General features: G+C 37.7%; 1 protein-coding gene across 2 annotated transcripts in view; it reads right to left on the reverse strand.

Moving 5' to 3' along the window:
- Window positions 1-21,358, reverse strand: part of NYAP2 (neuronal tyrosine-phosphorylated phosphoinositide-3-kinase adaptor 2) — a 281,902-nt gene that overhangs the window by 120,401 nt on the left and 140,143 nt on the right. For both annotated transcript variants that reach the window (XM_058300020.1, XM_058300021.1), the window contains exon 5: window positions 5,577-6,671. In XM_058300020.1, the coding sequence (XP_058156003.1) occupies window positions 5,577-6,671 (1,095 nt within the window). The remainder of the gene's footprint in view (window positions 1-5,576; window positions 6,672-21,358) is intronic.

Genomic DNA, 21,358 nt, shown 5'->3' on the forward strand with positions numbered 1-21,358 from the left:
ATTAAAACAAGAAAATCTGGAGCCAAATAACCTGGGTTCAAATCTCAGATTTCCTCCCTATGTGACTCTTAGTAGGTTGTGCTTCAGTTACTTCCAGCTTTAAAATAACAACACTAAGATTATCTATCTCATAACAGTAGTATTGCTATAAGGATTGAATACATGTAAAAAAATCACTTAGAACAGTCTCTGGTATAAAGTAAATGACATAAAATAAATATATGCTACTATTGCTACTATATTTATGGAAATGTTCTTAAGGAAAGGATTGGTCACTGCCTCTTTCCACAGGTCCTCATCACTGTTTTGATGCTTCACATTCTGGGCTTAATGCTTTTAATATTCTTCCTGAGACAAACCTGCTTGAGGCAGGGTCATTTTCCAACCTCTACATCACTCCTTTCTTCTGATAGCATTGTCAACTCCAATCCCTGAGATCCTTGACTCATCACAGTCATGAGAACTAGACCCCTCATTGCTCTTACAATGGCCTCTCACTTATATAAATCAAATGACCCAAAGAAAGACTCTTATTCTCAAGTTACAGTGTCTTTTTTGCAACCTGCCCTGACATGGTGTCAGTACACCCTTGTTTTGAGTTGCAGCTCTGCTAATGCAACCTGATTCCCAACAATGTTTAGGAGCCCCACTCTTCTTCCTGCTTTGACCATCCCTCCTGTGAACTCAATTCAAGACCTGCTAAGTGGGTTAAAGTGCCTCTGAAAAGGACAGGCCACAAAATCTCTACACTTAAGGTCTCACACTTTAATTAAGTGAGAAGCTCCTCAGACAAGTTTGGGTACTTGGTTTTTGGTCCACAACTAATTAAAAGTGTGATATTTTCATGAGGAAAAGAATAAAAGAAGAGTAGGACAGGTGGAGGAGAGAAGAAGGCTAGGAGCATCAAGAGAATTACCTGAAAGACAGGGAGGAGACAGGAGAACCACAGGAAGTAGATACAAGAATTTAAATGAATTAAAATGATGTAGCAGTAAAGGGCTGTTCATTTGTACAATCTCAAAGAGCCCCTGACGGCATCCTAACCTAATAATAATGAAGCTATTCACACTGCCACTGCTCTTACAAATGGCCTGGAACAATGGCAGCTAACACTATGTTTGGCCTTCCTTGCTGGAGCTTTACATGCCTTCATGTGTATTAGGCTCACAATGACAATCATAATGATAAGCAAGATGGCTAGATTGTGACACAGGATGGGTGGATTATGAGTTATCAAGATGGGAAGATTGGGTTAGCAAACCATTCGTTTCTTCTTAAAATGGGGCAATATGTGAAATACATAAATATGTTCGAAAAGATTTCCTTCCAACATTGTTCTTTTTTATTTATGCTTGTTTTTTAAAGTTAAATTAGTAACCATAAGTTGGAGCAGTTGCTTTATCAGCAATACCTAATATTTTAGGCATCATCATACTGCACTTAACTCAAGAAAGGGGAAAAACGTTTATGTACATGTGAGCATGTGTCATTGAGCGCGTGAAATTAGTTTTTTTGCTTAGTTTTGTTGGTTTGCTTATTTGTTTGGATATGTTCTTAAGAAAGACAATGGAAAGGTAAAGTTTCCATCTGATTTCTGACTATTTCATCAGACCCACAAGGACCCACTTATATCTATAATGGCAAAAATATAACACATCTAAAAGCCTTACACAGCATATTTTAAAAGGCTGAGAGATGAGAGTGAAGAGTACAAATCTTATATTTCCATTACTGTGGAACTTCCTTGAGTATGAGCAAGCTTTCAGCAATGCCGACCCAGGATTTTTCTTTTAATACTCATACGAGATGAGCAGGGCCATGTCTTTCTTTGCTTCGTTCTGTCTTTCCCCCACTGTGTCTCCCTGCTCCACAATGTGTACCTTCCTGGGCACTTCCTTTGTTGACATCCACATTTGTCTACGTGTCCATCTGACCACATTTGTGCATTTCTTTTGTGTCTGTGTCTGTGCCTTGGTTTCTTCATTAGTCTTTTCTCTTTGCTGCTCAATGTTTCTCATTTTTCTCTAAATCTTCTATTTACATTTCTCCATTTATATCTTCACTATCTCATACTCTCCCTTGAGTGTATTATAAAATTTAATGATGTTCTTTACTATTATGTATTTCTTCATGGGAATGTAACATTCATTAATTTATATTAAATGTAAGCTAAGCATTTCTTTTTAAAATACTGGGGGAAGGAGAGTTTCCTCTCTTTCATATTTGGTCCTGGGTATTAATTTCTATGCTTCATGAAATGAGTTAAAACAACCTAGATCTTTTCTAAGGATGCAAATCAAAGGCCCAACTGATATATAAAGTATGGACATTTGAAAGGCCAGTGAAAATGATTATTGTTTGAGACTCCGAAGTTTGCTGTAACCCATATTTATACTTCTCCTACTTATCATGAGGGCACAAAAATTTATAGCAGGTCTTTGTCTTCCTAACGTCTCTCACTCTGCAACAAATTTTAAAAAATTAATAACAATAAAATAAAATAAATTTATTGGAGTTACAGAGACTCAGTGCCCCCAATTTAATCATAAATAGTATTAATAAAACACAGCACAGTGTCCCATCGACCAAGGAAAGACTGCTGCTATAGCAGTTAACATGAGGACCATATTTAGAAAACTGGGAAGGAGAAAGAAATTTATTCATAATCCACTATTATTGTCTTATTTTATCTCTTTCCTATTGTCCGATCCCATTCAACAATCATAAACCTGCAAGATATGAAGTTATTATATTAGATGTGTCTTTTATAAGTTAATAAAATGAGTTGAAAGTGTAAACGTTGACATCGATTGCTTTAATTAAAATTTAAAGATTATATTTGCTTTGAATCAAATACCAGAGAATTATCAAAATTGACTTTTCTTGTAAAGCAAGAGAGGCATAGTGAAAGGAGATATCAGCCATAATCATCAGTTAACTAGTCAATTTTCAGCAATTTTAGATCTACTTTATGGATTACTCAAAGATAACCCCTGTGGTGCTGTTAGCATCTGATAGTATCTCTTTTCCTCTAGAGTCAAAAGTAAATAGCAATTAGATTTTTCATTTACACTATCTATATTTTTCCTCGCTTCTGTTTGTATTTCCACTTATGCAAAGTAAAATACTGTGATAAATGGAACTCAGGGGCATGCCGTTGCTTACAGCATTGATACGTGGCTAATACTACATGGGAAGGCATTTGATTCCTAGTTCTTTAAAAGCTATAAAGAGCCTGGGTCACTTTTTCCAGTAAAGCTTTGTTTTAGAAATGTACAAAGCTCATTTTGGAATCGAATAGAGAAGTCTATGATATAGCACACAGACTGATTCTAACAGATGGATTTTTCCTGAAATAACTTCATTAGTTAATCACTTCTTTTCTATATACTTTTTCTAGCTAACAGGCATAGCTGCCAGCTGGAACAGTTAAGGATTTTCCAAAGACCCTGATGGTAGGGGGAAAATCCTATAAACTTCACCAATTCTAGGATGAAATTTCCATTAATTTCCCACAAATGATTATATACTTTAAGAGTAAAATATTTTTCCTTAAAAAAATAAAACTTTCTCCAAATTATTCCAAAAACCTTACTTGATCTGTTTTTAAAACACATCAAAGATCTGGAAAAAACTTGAAAATGTCAACAAATTATGTAGACCAGGGTTTCTCAACTTTGCCACTATGGATATTTTGGGCCAGGTAATCCTTTTTTTGTGGGAGCTGTCCTGTGCATTGCAGGAGGTTTAGTAACCAGAGGCACTCAGGGGGGTGCTGAGCCATGAACCCCACAAAGGATATGTTCAAATCTTAAGCTGTTTTCCTGTAGGTGTGATTCAATTTGTAAATAGGACCTTTTGAAGATGTTATTATTAGTTAAGTTATAGCCAAACTGAATCAAGATGGGTCTTAATCTTATGACAGGAGGCCTTATAAAGAGAGAAAATAAGGACTCAGTAATTTAAAAAACACACACACACACATATACACACAAGAAGAAGCCAGAAGCAAGCAGTAACTGGAAGAGCAGACCCAAGGAGAGAGACATCATCATGTGACAGGAGGCAAAGATGCAAGCCACCGAACCCCAAGGATTGTGATAAGTGAGAACCAGAATGCTACAGACTTTCTGGAGAAAGCCTGGCCTTGCCGATGCCGACACCACAATTTAGAATTTCTAGCCTCCCAAGCCTTGAGCCAATACATTTTTGTTTTTAAACTAACTAGTGTGTGGTATTTGTCATAGCAACTCCAGCAAACTAAGACACTACCCCAAGTTGTGGTAACCAAAATCTCTCCAGCCATTGCCCAATGTTCCCTGGGACAAAATCCCCCCAGTTGAGGACCATTGTTTAAGAAATAGGTTGTTCCTAACTTTTAGTTTTATTTTTAAAATAATTTAAAGAATAATTATAGCATGCCTGTATGTATGTATGTAAGTTTAACTGTAGACATTCCTTATGTACTAGAAATCACTGCCTTTCATTCAGGTAGATAAAATGTTTTAGGAGAAATTATTTAAGCAACTTAATGCTTCCATAAATCTCCCTGGGTAAAGAAGCAAAAAAGACAAGGTGAGTGGCGGAAAACTACTAATGAGAATTAATTATCTAAAGTGAGCCATCATCATCTTCATCATCAAAAGTATCAAGGACTTCTTTTCCTTGAAGGAAGGTCATTGGTATGACTGGATGAATAGATAAATAACAAAATTGTGTGGTGGGATTGAAACAGATGTAAATGATTAATTATCAGCTTAGGTGCCCAAGGCTATTTTAAATAAAGGAAATCAGTGCAATTTAATGAAATGGACCCCAAGAAAACTGGGATCTCTTGGGACTCATAAACAGATATTTATTCAGATGGAGAAGTTTCATGGATTTTGAAATTTAGTAGTGAAAATTATTTTATCACCTATTTATCACTTAGAGAGTTTTCTATAATTTAGATGTTGACAGGTTTAGGAGAAGTACCATAGAAATACGATGTTAACTACCATGACTTTTAAAAGGAAAACAATGAGCCTATTCTGATTTACAGTGAAGTAATGATATAGCAGAATGAAATGTGCTGAAAGAATAATTTATTATGTTAAAATAAGTTTCTATACCACATCCAAATTACTTTCCAGCCAAGCTTTTTTAATACAGATTTTTCTCAGTCTTTTAATATATGATAAATACAAATTTTAAAATGTTTGAATGCATAAAATTTTTCCTGTAAAATCAAGGTTATTTGCCTAAAAAGTCCAATTGTGGTTTTTGTTTTCTCTGATAGACTTTCCAGAGTCAGTGTATGAGTTTAGATTTTAAATGATATTTTAAATAATCACTATTCTTCTCAATAAAATATATTGTATTGGGCAGACTGACATTTTTAGCTCTTACAGTTACATTCAAAACTTTACCATTTTGTTAGCATAGCAAAAGTAAATTTATACATTTTATCTTTTGAGATTTCAAAGAAAAGGATTAAAGATAATGTACAACATGCTTTTCTATACACGGTGGGCTTTAATTTTACGTTTAAGTCATACACTAAACTTTGGGGCTCACGATAAAATTTAAACACTTACTCTCTGCAGGTTCTTTAGAACGTCGGCCGCTGGAGGACTTTCTTAGCAGGCTTCGTCCTGAGGTAAAGAGGCTCGTTAGTTCTTCCAAAGGACTCGTGGGTGTTCTGGATCGGGAGCCGCTCGGCGCTGTCCCGTAGGTGTTCACAGCAGCATTGACCATCTTGCTCCCATCTTGCGACACTGGTCTGGTTGTCGAATGAGGCACTGATGGAGAGCTCCTTGAGAGGCTGCCTGAGTGCACAGCATCGTAGGGCGGGGGCCTTTTGAGGCTCAGGGGCGTAAGAGACCTTCCCATGCTAACAGGTGAAGGAGAAGCAGAATGACTTTTGGGGTAGCCGTGTGGAGACTGCGTTCGGTACAAAGTGGAAGGGTGGGGAGGGGACGAGGAGAGCACAGAAGCAGCAGAAACAGGTCCTAGGGCTCCGGCCTGATCTTTCTCCAGTTTAGGATGGCCAGAGGTGTGGGATGGCAGTGAGGATGGAGACGCTCCAGCCTGCTGTTTCATATAAGACACATTTTCCAATACAGGAAGCTTTGTGACCTCCAGTGGAGTTAGCGGAGACTCATCAGAATTGGGGGAACACTGCACAGGAGCTGGTGGGAACACCAGGAGTGGGGGTCGATGAGAAAGTAAGTTGGGAAAGGGCGGGGGGATGTCACAAAGCAAACCCTTTGGAGTACATGGCACTGAGGACTTGGCGAAGTCCAAGTCAGGCACTGTGGGAGTAGCACACTGCGAAGAACAACTGTGATGGTCAAGGTCACCTTTTGCATCTTGGCCTAAGTCGTCAAAAATGGGGTATTTCATTTCCTCATAGACTGCCTCACTCTGGTCGTCATCCTCCTTCCTGAAGTCTCTTAGAATGTTCCCCACCATCTCAATGTACACAGGCTCCTCTTCCTCGGTGTCCCCCGCGGGGCTGCTGACATGGGATAAGGAGGAATCCCGCGTCAGCGATGTCCTCCGAGGCCCGTGCTTTTTGATGTACGTTTCATCAAAAGATGTGCTGAGCTGAGTGTTTGGATTCCGTTTTGGTTTCGGAGGAGGAATCTTCTTTGAATATTCATCACTGTGGGGTCTGGGTTTGGCCGACACTGAAAAAATTTTTAAATAATTAAAATAAATAAGTGCAATAGGAAGGCTTTCAAATATGATTCACACTTGGACTTACTATTAAAAACTTCTGAAGGGAGAAATAGTCTGCTTTCACTTCTACCTTGAGGCTTAGCTTAAAAATCAAACAAAATGTCATCAGTTCCCATATTAAGAAAAACCTGGTAACGGAACAATAGTAATATGTATCTTCAGACTAATATAAATAAAACTAACACTGATAAATATGTCAAGACCAGAACAATTTGTCCCTCTACCTTCGAATTCCAAATAGAAACCTTCAAATGAAACATACTGGGTGAAAGCAAACACAAATTTCATAAATGCTAACCTCTAAAATTTAACTGAGAAACTTGGGGGGGAAATCTAGAGTTTCTATTATCACAAATACTCACATAAACACCATTAACCATTGAGATTCAGACCTTTTAATGAAGTGGCTATTACACATGCTCACATCTTGCTTGCATTTAGGATAAAAATTTTGCAGTTTGCTAGATATAATATCTGTCTTGGTTCAGATAAATAACTTCTATACAGATGGGTCTGATACTTCAGGGGAAATTGGTGTGAAAATCTTATAAAGCTAGACAAGTTAATCTCCAAATCTCCAAATCGTCTATAGTGGGATTTGTCTGTGTTTGTTCATAAGATCTCTTATGATAGCCTAAATGCTGTCTTGGAATGCATTTATTAGATATAGTCCACTGACACATCTGGATCCTCTTGAGAGTTTTAAAAGAGAGTAACACAGGGAATGATGCATAAGCTTCAAGGATAACTTCTGGAATCTCACAACAGAAATGTCTATCAGTGCATTTCACTACGTGCTGGAAGCTCAGCTTTTGATGGAACATAAATTTCTGGTACTATACAGTAGGGTGGAAGAGGCTGGCAAAATATCTATGGCTGAAATCAATTGCTTAGCATACAGAGAAAGTACTGGAGTCTTGTTATCAACTCATTATTTCATTGTGTTGATATATAATTACAATTATTATCATAATGTAGTGTGGCAGGTTATAGTTGTTTATGGTAAATGGTAGTGTACAATGTAAGTTGACAGTATAGCTTCTAGGTGTAAACATATGAAAAAATAACAGGCTTCTCTGTAATTTGCAGCCTAAAACTTGGGGTCTTAAGGCATGTCACGAAATACCTGAATACTTCTTTGCTTTTTTCACCTAACATAATTTATGATACATTATTTTTTTCTAAGGATGGCCAGAAAAGTCCTTAAAGATTAATTAAGAATCTGCTGTAAGCATCAATCCTGCCTTCAGAGAGAGGAAGCCAATACAATCTTCAAGTAGCGACTATGTATCTTACTTTCTAGATCATTCCTGATTTCAAATATTCTACTTCATGTGCCCATGATGCTGATTTTACTCACTACTATCAAATAGCTTTTTGGTGGGAAGGTTCTTAGTGTATCTAGACTTTTTCTTTAACCTATAACATGGAAAGATGGATGTCATTTTTCAGGGGTGTAGCAGTTTGATATTATTGATGAACTCCAAAAAGAAATATTGGATTATGTTTGTAAACTGATCTTTTCCTCTGGGCATATTAGGTTATATTGGATTCATAGGTTTACTTGATTAAATAATTATGTGAGCCTCTTGTGTCAGTAAGGCAAAGGATAGAGTTAGGGGTTTTTGATGTTGAAGTTTGATGCTGAAGCTTTAAGCCAGAGCCCCAGGAAGTAAGCATACAGAAGAAAGGGAAGCAAGCCTTGGGTAGAAAGGAACCTTGAACCCAGACAGAAGCAAGACCCTGGAAGGGAGGAACCCAGGAAGCCTGAACCCTTGAAGCCATTGGCAGCCATCTTGCTCCAACACGTGAAAATAGACTTTGGTGAGGGAAGTAACTTACGCTTTAAGACCTGGTATCTGTAAGCTCCTACCCCAAATAAATACCCTTTATAAGAACCAACCAATTTCTGGTATTTTGCATCAGCACCCCTTTGGCTAATACAAGGGGGCTTTATAGTGGAATCTTTAGGTGTCAACAGTAAAAGGCCTGGACAATCATTCTTTGGGAAAGACCCAAAGTGACCAGTAGTTTTCTGATCTTTCAACTTGTTCTCAGTTTTCCTGATTTGGAAATCTATCATGAATATTAAATTTCACATGGTTTAAAGAAGTCATGAGCATAAGCTCATACAAAAATCTGAGCTGGAGTAAAGTAAAGCCAAACTGTAAATCAACAGGCCAGGTTGATTTAGTACTGGAGGGGCTTGAAGGGGTCAGGATTTAGAAGGACAAAAGTCCACTCACTCTTCTTCTGATGCCTGTTTCCTGCCATCCTTTAGGATCATCCTCAGTGTATCACTCTAGGCGAAGTGACTTTTGTTTTCTGGGAAAATACTTGTCACTAACTATTGGGTGGATGCCCGTGGGAAATCCCTGGACCCTTAGAAGCAAGCAGTCTGAATAGCAAAGTGCTTGTGAGTGTAACGTTTACCTGGGGCCATGAATTAGGGTGTGCATGAGATGCATAACTTCATTATATAGGAACAATTGTATTTAGAATAAGGTTTTGATTTTTCTACCCCTTAAATTATTATTCACTTTCACTTTCCTTGGCCCTTCACTAATGTCTGATATTCTCACATAAACTTGGATGGTATTTTGAAGAGGAACAGCAGGTGAGAGCAGAATTCAACCATCTGCGAAGCCCGTGTCCAAGTGTCAGCACTACATTGATGGGAGGCAGGAATTCCAGGTAGTGAAGGATCAGTGGTAAACCTGGGAGAGGCAAATACTCAAGAAAGCTGCAGTCAGATGGTCATCCCTGGAGACAACATCCCTGTTTCACATATAAATTAGAAGATGGTATTGGAATGGGCAAGACCAATACTTGGCTTAAATGGGAACAAATGACACTTCATTTTCTTTGCTAAAAGAAACAGAAAAGACAAAATAAAATTTTGATATCTATGGAAGGATTGAAAGATAAATCTCTATGCTAGAATACAACATTGAATTTAGAACAACTATTCATTAAGGACAAATTTGGAGAACCTGTTTAAACTTGTGGGGATAATTTTAATACCAAAACAAGTATAGATATGGACTAACAAGGGGAAAACATAACATGACTCTTATGGTCACTCCAAGATGAACAATGCTTATTTCATATTTATTGAACCCTATGTATTTATATTTTCAATATATTTATTGACCCTTCTACAGCCAAATGGCAAGCACTCCCTTTAATTTCATCCCCTAGTCTTGGAATACTTTAACTATTTCAAGTATTGATGCAACTCTTTCTCAGCCTTTTAAATGCAATTTTCTCCTGCCCCTTGCCCCATATCTCAGCCCTGAAACCATGTCACAGAGAGCACATGGCTGCTCCCTACAGGGATGCTCGTGTCAGGTGTTCAGCAGGACCACTCTTCTGCCATATGATCTATTATTCTGTCTCTTCTGGATCTGACTCTCCAACCTCTGGTTTGTACATGCAATTTGATTCTGGACCATTAACTCAGTGTTTTTGCTTACTAGCTTGCTTGTCTGTTGTTTTTGTTATTTTTCCTTTTGGCATACTGACTCCCTGCTGTACCATGTCCTGCTGGTTAGACTGCTCTACAGCTGTAGCAGTTCTTTCACCAGCCTTGCCCAGAGAATCTTCAAACTCTGGGCAAGGGTAGACCTTTTCTCTCTCCCCTTTCTGTGTGGTGAAAAAGTCTAAGGCCAGCAGAATTATATAATTCAAGTAATTTTTTTTCTAACTTCCTTTGTATTGATCCAAATTTGAAATGAGGATTTGAAGATTATTTAAAGAATGAAGTGTTAAGCAAATTAAAGTTGATCAGAATGCATAAATAGATTTACTCCTTAATTTTTGGGAGACTTTTTTTCCAGATAACATCTCCTTCCCTTCAACATAATCCTCACAATCCTGTGGTTCTCTACATAAAATCAGAGAAGGGAACAATTTACTTTCTAATGAATGGGATTTTTTCTCTCCATTTGCCATGTAACATCTGATTTTACCTTATTCCAAGAATTGAGTACATAATTCAAAGAGCAATGGAAATGTGTTTCAATTGTAATTTTTTTTGATAGTTTACTTGTACAAGGAAAAGTCTGAAACTCTAAGTAATATAACCCCATCATTTATTCTAAATTAACCTCCCTCTAGGGAATTTAAAAATAAAAAAAATTAATATTTAAAATTCCTTGCTTTATGAAGTATTAAAAATAATCTAGATCGAAACACATAGATACTGAAATACTACTAATAAAAGACAAAAGGAATTGCATACAAAATTCATATTTAATCAAATTCAACACACTGGGTTTTTTTGCTCTTTACTGAATTTTGTATTATTTTTAATAAGCCCAAAGACAGAAACAATAATTCCCATTCAGCTGTAGAATGCAAATTTTAATGCTGAAAATAGCATAATGACAGTAGCATCGAATAAGCAGAAAGTGACATTTTTGAAATGAGGTATCCAAACACAAAGGTTAGGCATGGCTTTCAGTCATGCCCAGATGATCTGTCTTTCACAGTTAATTTTGGAAATTCTCCATGTCCTTTGTCAACCTAGCCTTCCGAAATCCATTTTTCTTATTAGGAAAAAAAGGTATAGTTTAAAATCATGCTTAGGATCCATGCATGTTCTTGACCTAAGAGATAAAAAAAAAAAAAAAAAAAAAAAAGAGAGAGCAAGAGAGACAACAAAGACCAACATTTCTTCTCACAGAAACATTTTTTGGCCATGGATTTTCAAAATTTGAAGGGGTCTAAAAGATTATCCAGTCCAAGCTCCATATATTGCAGATGAAAAAAATATAAATTCCTTACCAACTATATCTGTTGGAAATCTCACCATTTCAATTCACTCTTTAATAGCTTTTGAACAAAGGAAAGCAATCAGAAAAAAGTATGAATTCATTTGTTTGTATGTAGCATAAAATATCATTTTAAATGGTCTTAGCCCACACAATAATAGCAGAATTCTAGCTTTGTGTATTAATGGTATAGAGGTATATTGAAATACGCAATTCAAACTGGGAAATGAGTCCTTTGAAGGGAAGTAATGTCTACATTGTGTGATACAGGAAGTGGCTGATTCTAGAAGGTGAAAGACCCATTTTCCACTTTCAGCAGAATTGTGTTCACAAGAACTCTTCCTTTCACAGCACACAATTCCAAGAATTTGAGGTATATTTTTATTTTCATATTCACAAGTCCCATCCACAAAAATGTTGTTTTTATTTTTTAATTAACTTACTTATTAAGGATGGAGGTTGCAAAGGTTCTTGGTCTATTTACAGTAGAACTAGGATAGTGTGAGATAATATGCAAAAAGGACTGAATTTGGAGTTGTAGGACTGTGTTACAATTCTGAATCTAGTGGCAATGAAAACAGAGGGCTCACATGGAGAGTTTGAGTGGAAGCAAAGTAAAGGCAAAGAACTGGTTAAAACAGTGTGGTCTAAAAGTTTAGTGTTACAGAAGGAGCTAGGCTTGGCCTAGAAGACATGGAGTCTAATCTCTTCTCTGCCTCCAACAAGCTGTACAACTTTAAACAACTTACTTTGAAATACATGTTTGTATACGTTCATTTCCCTTAGAATCAGAGCCAATGTTTTTTGAATTACTAATCTTGGCCCATTAATTGTAAAATAAAATCGGAGTTTGTATGCAGCATCTTAAAAAAAAACAAAATAGAAGAGATTAGAAAACATGAGTACATTTCATGTGACGAGTATAAAGAATGTTTCTTTAAATATATACATATGTGTGTGTGTGGGGGTGGGGTGGGTGTATTTCCCGAATCTCACATATTTCTTATTATAGGTCATGATAAGAACTATTTTAAAATCCTAAACCTGAAAATCTCTGATAGATAGTCTCTATCAATTATCTATAATTATCTATAGATGCATACCTTTCCATCCATAAAGAGGCAGAGTTTATTTCCTCTCCCCTTGAATCTGGGCTGGATTTTTTTTTTTAAGGTTTATTTATTTATTTTTTCTCTCCCCTTCCCCTCCCCCACCGCGGTTGTCTGTTTTCTGTGTCTATTTGCTGCGTCTTCTTTGTCTTCTTCTGTTGTTGTCAGTGGCACGAGAATCTGTGTTTCTTTTTGTTGTGTCAGCTCTCCGTGTGTGCGGCACCATTCCTGGGCAGGCTGCAATTTCTTTTGCGCTGGACAGCTCTCCTTACTGGGTGCACTCCTTGCGCGTGGGGCTCCCCTACGTAGGGGACACCACTGTGTGGCAGGGCACTCCTTGAGTGCATCAGTGCTGTGCATGGGTCAGCTCCACATGGGTCAAGGAGGCCCAGGGTTTGAACCTTGGACATCCCATGTGGTAGACGGACACCCTAACCACTGGGCCAAGTCCGCCGCATGGGCTGGATTTTTAACTTGCCTTGAGCAATAGAATGCAGCAGAGGTGACTTTGAGATCGAAAGCTTCCACCTTCTCCCAAAGGAAGCCAACCATTATATAAGAAGATGGACTGCCCTGAGATTCTCTTGTGAAGAAGCCAAACTAGCCATAAGAGAAGAACCAAGGAAGCCTGTCAATATGAAAATAATGTGTTAATCATGTAACCCCAGTAAACCTGTCCTAGTAAGCTCCTACCATTTTGAGCCATTTTGGCTGAGATATCAGACACTCTGGGTCAGTGACAAGCCATCTTTACTATGCCCCCTTGACTTCATGACCCAAAGAATTATGAGCAAATACTATGATTATTGTTTCAGTGTATCCAAATTTTGAGATAGTTTGTTATACCTGTTATACCTGAAACTGTTACCACACATATGACACTGTCATAACAAAAATCGAAATCTTTTGAGGAGAGTGAGTAGCTTGGGAGGAACAGTGAGGAGACTGTAGTTTGAGAAAGTGGTGAGGAAATTTCTATTGGATGCTGGAGAGAGAGCTGTGTTATATATTGGTGAGAAAAAAAAATCAGGGAGATAGCTGTCTGTTGTAAGGAAAGATCTAGAAGAATGTAGAAGGGCAAGTTGGTTTGTTTCTGCCACCTATGATAAGGTATTACAAGATAGATAATAAGGAAGGAACCATTCAGTTCTCAAGCAGAAATTAAAGGAATATTTCCAATGCAAGAATTACAATGATGTCTTCTCTGGGTAACATAAGGTTTTCAAAGTCACAAATGGCCTTAAGGAAAAAGTCAGATCCATAGCTCTACTAATAAAATGTGGCCTTCGGGTAAAAATCAAATTAAAGATATTTATGTAAAATCTCTGTAAGCTCTCCAAAAGATTTAAAGTTGTGAACACAAGGCTTTTAAGATTCCTTTAAGTGTTGTCCAACAGCATCATGAATTATAACTTTTAGGAGAAGGGCCTATTTCAAAGAAATTTGTGGTTGTGTGTTTTGCCTAATGAAATAGATTATAATTTGATACAAAGGAAACCTGCAAAAATTCTAAAGGAGCTTTCTACCAATGTCTTAGTTTGCAAGGAGCTTTTTCAACTGATTTAGTCTTACTTTGTTAAGTACCACAAACTTAATGGTTTAAAACAACAAAAATGTATTGTTCAACAGTTCTGGAGGCCAGAACTCTGCAATTAAGCTTTCAGCAGGACCAGGCTTCATATGAGGTATGTATGGGAGAATCCTTTCTTGTCTCTTCTAGCTTCTGGAGTTTATTGGCAAAACTTTGGCATTCCTTGGTTTGTAGATGCATCTCTGCCTTTATCCTGAAATGACCTTTCTTGTCCGCATATTCACATGGCATTCTCCTCTGTGATCTTTCTGTGTCCAATTCTCCCCTTTTTATAAGGGTACGGGCCATATTGAATTAGAATACACTGTAATCCTTTCTGGCCTTATCTTAACCAATGACATCTCTGAGGCCCTTAGTTTCAAATAAGATCAAATTCACAGTACCAGGGGTGTGGCAATTTGAGATTATTTATGAATTCTAAAACAGAGAGATTATGTTTGTGAACTGGTCTGTTCCTCTGGGTATGATACCTTTTGATTGTATTAAATTTAAAGGTTTAAGGTTTACTTGATTAAATCAACTTAGGGCTTTTGATTTGACCACATCAGTAGGGCGTAACTCAGGGTTGAGTCCTCGCCCCCTTGGTGGGCTGATAAATAGACACTCACAGAAGAGGATACATCAGAAAAAGAGAAAACTTGGTCATTTCAGTCATGCCATGTGATAGAAAGAAGAAGGTTCAAACAGCAAAAGCCCAAGGAAGAGAGCTGAGCCATTTTCCTGGTAATTTTCAGCTGAGCAGCTGAGAAAGCCTAGAAAGAAATGAGCCCTATGCCAGACTGATATAGGAAACCCTGAGCGATGAGTCTTATGCCAACCTACAGCTGAGATCAGAAGAAGCTGGGCCCACAGAGCCTTAAGAGGAAGAAGGAAGGAGAGCCCAAGCAGAGATCACCAACTATCTTGCTTCAACATGTGGCAGCTGAGTCTGGTGAGAAATATCTCTTATGGTACCTTGAGTTGGACTCTTAGGGCCTTGTAACTGTAAGCTTTACCCAAATAAACACCTTTTATAAAAGCCAACAGACTTCTGGTACTTCGCATCAGTACCCCTTCAGCTAACCAATACAGAGTGTTTAGAAATTAATGTGTAGTTTGGAGGGACATAACACTATGATTAAAAGAGATAAGACGGTTAAAATAAAAACCTCCCCCCACCCCCAAGCTTTTAGGCATTTGAAGTGAGCTTAGAAACTACTGAGTTGCAGACACAGGTAATTTCTTATGGAAGAGGAAGGATGCCTCAGAAAGCTGATTCAAGACACCAGAGGGTAGAGCCAAGAGCCATAGAGAACCAAAACTAGGGAGCAGAACTGGACGCTAATCAATATTTTCTGTCTGAGTGTAGGAAAACTGGCCCCAGGCTCCCGACTGGGCTTAAAAATGGCTATGGGCCAGTGACTTCTGTGTGCCCCCCATCATGTCTTCAGTCCCTGCTTTTTGAATGGGATTGTACATTATTTTGCTTTCCCCCTGACCATCAGAGAATGTTGAGTTGGTGTACAGCAGACAAACATTACTTTTATTTTGAAATTCTCTGCATATGAAGAATTTTACACAAGGAGGCATGCCTGAGACGCTTCCCTGAAGGAGCCTCATTTCCCTTGAACATGACTTAGATGATGAGATCCTGGATTACAAGCTGATGCTGTAATGGAACAAAAATTTGAGCATGAGGGTAAGAGTATTTTGCATATTGGAGGGCCGTGAAATGTTGTGGCAGATAGTTTTCAAAGATGACCACCCTCAATTCCTTCCTTCCCTATATGCATTCTGCCATGAATAGCAGTGGTTTATCCCTGTCTCCTCCAATCGGGCTGGTCTTGTGATTTGTGTTGACCCACAGAATATGGCAGAACTGATGTTCCAAACACTGGACTTAAAGAGCACTGACAACTCCCACTTCCTCTATCTTGAAGTTGCTGTATAAAACCTTTAATACCAACATGCTCTGAGGAGGCCCAACCTAATTATATGGAGAGACCACATGGAAAAGAAAGAAGATCCACGTATATGAGTGAAGCCTTCTTGAACTTTTCAGCCTTGCCCAGTTCCCAGCTGAACACAGCCAAATGAATGACCCAACCAATGTCACACAGAGCAGAGAAGCCATTCATTTAAATCAAGCCAACTCACAGAGTAATAAGAAATAATAAATTGTTTTAAGCACTGCCTTTTGGGGTGGGTTAATACACAGCAATAGACAACTGAAAAAAAGTCCCAAAATTAATTTCCTGTTTAAGTGGATATTTCATAAAAATGATACTGTCATTTTCAAAGAACTAAGGTACAGATTGTACCCTGTGGATACAGAAAGTATCCTTCCAGAATATAGAAATTAAGGAAGTAAGCTTGCCTTCTGAATATTATAAAAATCACCATAGGATGATTCAGAGAAGAGATATAAAAAGAGATTACATACTTCTTGGTCAGAAAGACTAGACTAAAATAACAGTGAAAGTATTAACATATTTAAAGGAAGAACAATCAGAGTGGAGGTTACCAGCATCAAGGAATATAAAAGCAGGAGAGTCACAGAGCAAACTTTGTGGCCCCTACACACAGTGCCCAGAGAATCCTCTGTTGTGGAGATGGACCTAGCATGTTATTAGAGACTGAAGCCACTACATACATGACTCCTGTAAGTCATTCTTTTTCTGACTTCCGATTCACCAAGAAACCTTTAAGTAATTTTGATTTTCAAGTTATTACATATAAATTTCTCATTAAAACTAGTGAAGTGGAATCCTGGTTTAATACATACATCCTTTTGGAGCTTGGCTACTACTGTGGTAGAATTTGAGAGAGGTTCAATTATTTGTGTATAGAAAGGCCAGGACTCAGGAATGATTTTGAGAAGGAAAAATGGTTTATTGACGGCCGGCCGGACTCAGGAGCTTTCTGTTTCAATCCCGAGACCGGAACAAGATTTTTGAGTCCCTTTTATACAGAGAGGAAAGGCCAAATGGTCCTTTTGTTTCAGTTCTCAATAGGCTTGAATTAGCATATATATCTTCCACATCTTAGGTAAGCTTTTAACATGGACCTCAGGCATTCTAGATTAGCTTTTAGCATATTTGGTTTACATTTCCCCTGAATACTTAAAGTTTATAGACCTTGCATTGTTAAACTGTTTTCTGGGACTGGAGTCCTTGCCATGGTCACCAAGGGCAGGACTGCAGCCTTTTATCATCCCACACCCACAAGTCACAGATAGTTTAGGTTATCTCTGAAGAGACAAAGAGCCTCCTACCCATAGCCCACATCACTATAACATCGTGGTTACTGGGGACATCTGAGTAAAAGGTATTTCTAAGCTGTAAGTTTGAAGGCCAGCCCAGTACTAGGGCAGATTCATTACTATAACATCATTTTCTGGAAATTTTTCCATGCAGGCAACCAGAATTCCCAAGAAGACTCAGTCCTCTGTCCACAGAGTTTATCACAATTTTCTACTTTGATATTTTCATTCCATGGCATTTTCTCATTTCCAAATCACCATTTTCCTGCTCTAGTCCTGGATGCCCTTTAGTCATAGCTTCCTTATAAAGAATATAAATGGTGGCTGGGCTGTGGGCATTTCCTGGGCTACACTGCTCTAGTCTCCAATTCCACATGCTGTTCCACCTCCCACACAAGTTTAAAAGCAGTAGAGAAAAGAAATGTATCCATCAGAGAGAGGGACTGCTTTGTAGGGATGATCCCAGTTGGGGGGTATGCTAAAATATCAGATTCCACACCTTCACAGAGGTAAAAAACAGGGCATAAGACAAGAGAAAGATAGCAATGTGAGTGAAAAGAGAATGGGCTTAGCAGTCAGACAGATCTGAGTACCAGTATTGCTGTGCTATACAATGAGTGATCTCAAAACATAACTTGACCTTGATTTTTTCATCTTAAAGAAGGAGATATTTATAGGACTGATTATGAGAACCAAATAAGATAATGAATATAATAAGTTCATTTAAAACCTTAAGGTACAATGCCTGCCACTTGAAGGGGTCTCTTCAAAACACCCAGTTTATTCCTTCTCTCAAGAATGCTTGTGTATCCTGAAATATACACAGCTGGCTCCTTTATGCCACTCAGCATTCAGTGTAAATGTCACCTGCTCAGTGGAGTCTTCCATGACCTCCCAAACAGTCCTTATCATCATTGGATATTTCCCTTATTAATCTCTCAAATGGTTTATGTAAGCTTATAGGTGTCTATGCATTATTTCCCATTGCCCCACTTAAGTATAATTTCTATGTAAGCAAGGGGTTCCTGTTTGTCTTGATCTTTCCTAAATTGTCTGTGTACAGTGATTGCAGCATCACAAGTCTTGGTAAATTTCCATTCAAAGCTAGTGACTGATAGACCTTTGGCATTCTCAGAGTTACCATTCAAGATTTCAAGTGTGCTGTGAAGATACTAACAGTCCGTGAACAATGGTGTGATTTGTCATTTCCTTAGGCATCATTTGAATAAAGATATAGGAAAACTATGAGAGCTGTGGAGGGTCCTAAGAGTGGCAAAAGAAATGAAGGTGTGGATGAGAAATGGGTCAAAGAGGAATATTCAGCATTAGCCAAGGGGAGAAATGCCGCCAGGTTAAATGCTTTACCCGCTGTTTTACGCTGCATTGCGTCCCTCCAAAAGGCATGTTCAAGTCCTGATTCCCAACCCTATGAATGTGACCTTATTTGAAAATAGGGCCTTTGAAGATGTTATTTGTTAAGAAGAGAGAAAACTGGATTAAGAAGAGAGAAAAATGGTATTAGGTATAAGGGTGGCCTCTAATTCAATATGACTGGTGTCCTTATAAAGAAAAGAAAAAAAAAAGAAACACCAACTGTTGAGGGGATAACATACAAGGACAGAGGCAGAAAATGCTATGGATTGCCAGCAAACCTCCAGGAGCTGGTAGAGGTGGCTTTAGGATTCTTCCCTATAGCTTCAGTGGAGCATGGCCCTGCTGTCACCCTGACTTTGGACTTCGAGCCACCAGAAATGTGAAAGAATAAATTTCAAGTCATCCAGTTTGTGGTATTTTGTTACAGCAGTACTGGGAAACTAAGCAAAAAATAGAGGCCACAAAAATAAACTGAGGAATTAAAATGTTCCTATTTCTGTTCCCATGTACTCTAAGGAAAAGTCAAAGGAAGACATGAAAGCACACAGCGCAGAGAAAATTCACAGGTTAGATCCTGCGATGTATAAAACACTTAAGGTCTAATGACTTTGTAAGAATTATCCTAGGCCATGAATAATTTGTTAGAACAATCATTTCTTGAAAACAACTATTTGAAGCAATGTGGGAAAGAGGAAATAAAAATATCCTAAAACTTACTTACAACTCTTATCTTTCTTTTGTGTGAAAGTGATGTTGTAGAAGGCTCTTTCTCAGCAATAAAACCCACCACAACTACTGCTAAAGCCAGTGTGAGTTGTACTTCTAAACTAGCATGGCAAACCTTCATCATAATCAAACTTATTTTTCATCCTTTCCTCTCTCTACATTCTTCATATACATTTCACTCAAGCCAAACCAAACTATCACTGTTTCTACTTTCACACGAGATTTTTCTGATTTCACTCACATACTTTCCTCTTGTCTTCTACCATGTTATCTGAACTAAACTACTCCCATCCTTCAAGACCCAATTCCTTCCCTTTCTTAGTTTTCTCAAATGGGCTCCACCAGTTTCTTTCTTGTGACATTCCTTATTTTCTACCCTATACTTAGTCATCAGCATCTCTCTCCTAAAGACTTTGGCCTTTAGAAGGCAGACTCAACTCATCTTTTTAAAAGTCCCCAAGAAATGTAACACAGGAATATACTTCCAATAGGCATTTGATCAATAATTACTGTAAATAACTGTTCACTGACAATAAACTGCCAATGTATAATGGTTTAAATTTTTCAGGTCTTTTTCTCACATAACCCTTTATATTTTCTTCCTTCTTCCCTCCATTTTCATTTTTTAAATGAAAGTTTTGAATATAGTTTAGGAGTGCTTAATTCTAAAAACCTGTGGGAAAGAACCTAAATACAGCTCTACATTTTCATTTCTGCAGGGTCCCCAAACTGAGAACTCCCTGGGTGGCTTTATCTCTGCAAATTAATCTGCTCCACCACTAGTCAATCAAATAATACTTAGAAGATCAAACCAGGGTAAATAACAAACACCACATATAGAACTTATGAGTAGCTGGGTTATTAAATTACATGTTATAACTGTTTTCTCTCTTAGACCAAATATTTTGAAGTCATCCACTAGTTATCTTTCAAAATTCACAGTAGCTATCACTTGCAACATCTCTACATGCAGAGAAAGGAAGTTACCAACTAAGTTTATTTTCTGAGTCTTGAGGAAAAACCCATGACAAGATAAAAAAGCCTTGGAAAATATATGATGCCGAGCACCCAATGGAAGGGTAGTTAATTTGGATTCAAAGCAGGTGGATATTATGTTAAGAAAATGTAACTTAGGAGAAAAATCCTATTAACTGTTGGAACATTTCCCCTCTCCTCCAGGGGAATCAACTCTGCAGAAGCGAATCCCTACAGCTCCATAGATACCATCTACTGGGGATTATCCTTTGTAAGTCTGTTCTGGTTGGGATATAAAGATAGAAATGTTTGTGATCTTTTTAAATATATGAGACCACAGAGGAAGCAGCATGGAATTACAGATCCAAAAACATTTTGTTCAACCTCATTGAAGTTGTACTGATGTGTGCTAATATCCTCTCTACTGGAAATACAACCATAATAATAATAATAATGGGTATAATAATTGCAATAATAGCTGCCTTTCATCAAATGCCTTATTTGCATCAGGCAATATACTTTAACCCTGTACACTTAATTTAATCCTCATAACATCCTTGTGAGTTAGGTAATATTATAAATCCCATTTTATAGACTTTGAACTTCAGTTAGAGAAAATTATAATTAATTTCCCAAGTGGTAGAACTTAGCTCTGAAGCAAGGTAGTCTAACCCCAGTCTACTATCAAAGAATAATTTGCCTTTAGATAATGGTATATAATTGTTTTAAAAATATATAGTTCCACGGTATTTTAGCTATTTTTCAAATTTTATCCATATTCTTCTTTGAGTCAGATTATCCTGAATTCCAATCCCTATATAGCAGTGCTGTGACCTTGGGAAAG

Source organism: Dasypus novemcinctus, chromosome 7, assembly GCF_030445035.2.
Source record: "Dasypus novemcinctus isolate mDasNov1 chromosome 7, mDasNov1.1.hap2, whole genome shotgun sequence".
NCBI lineage: Eukaryota > Metazoa > Chordata > Mammalia > Cingulata > Dasypodidae > Dasypus > Dasypus novemcinctus.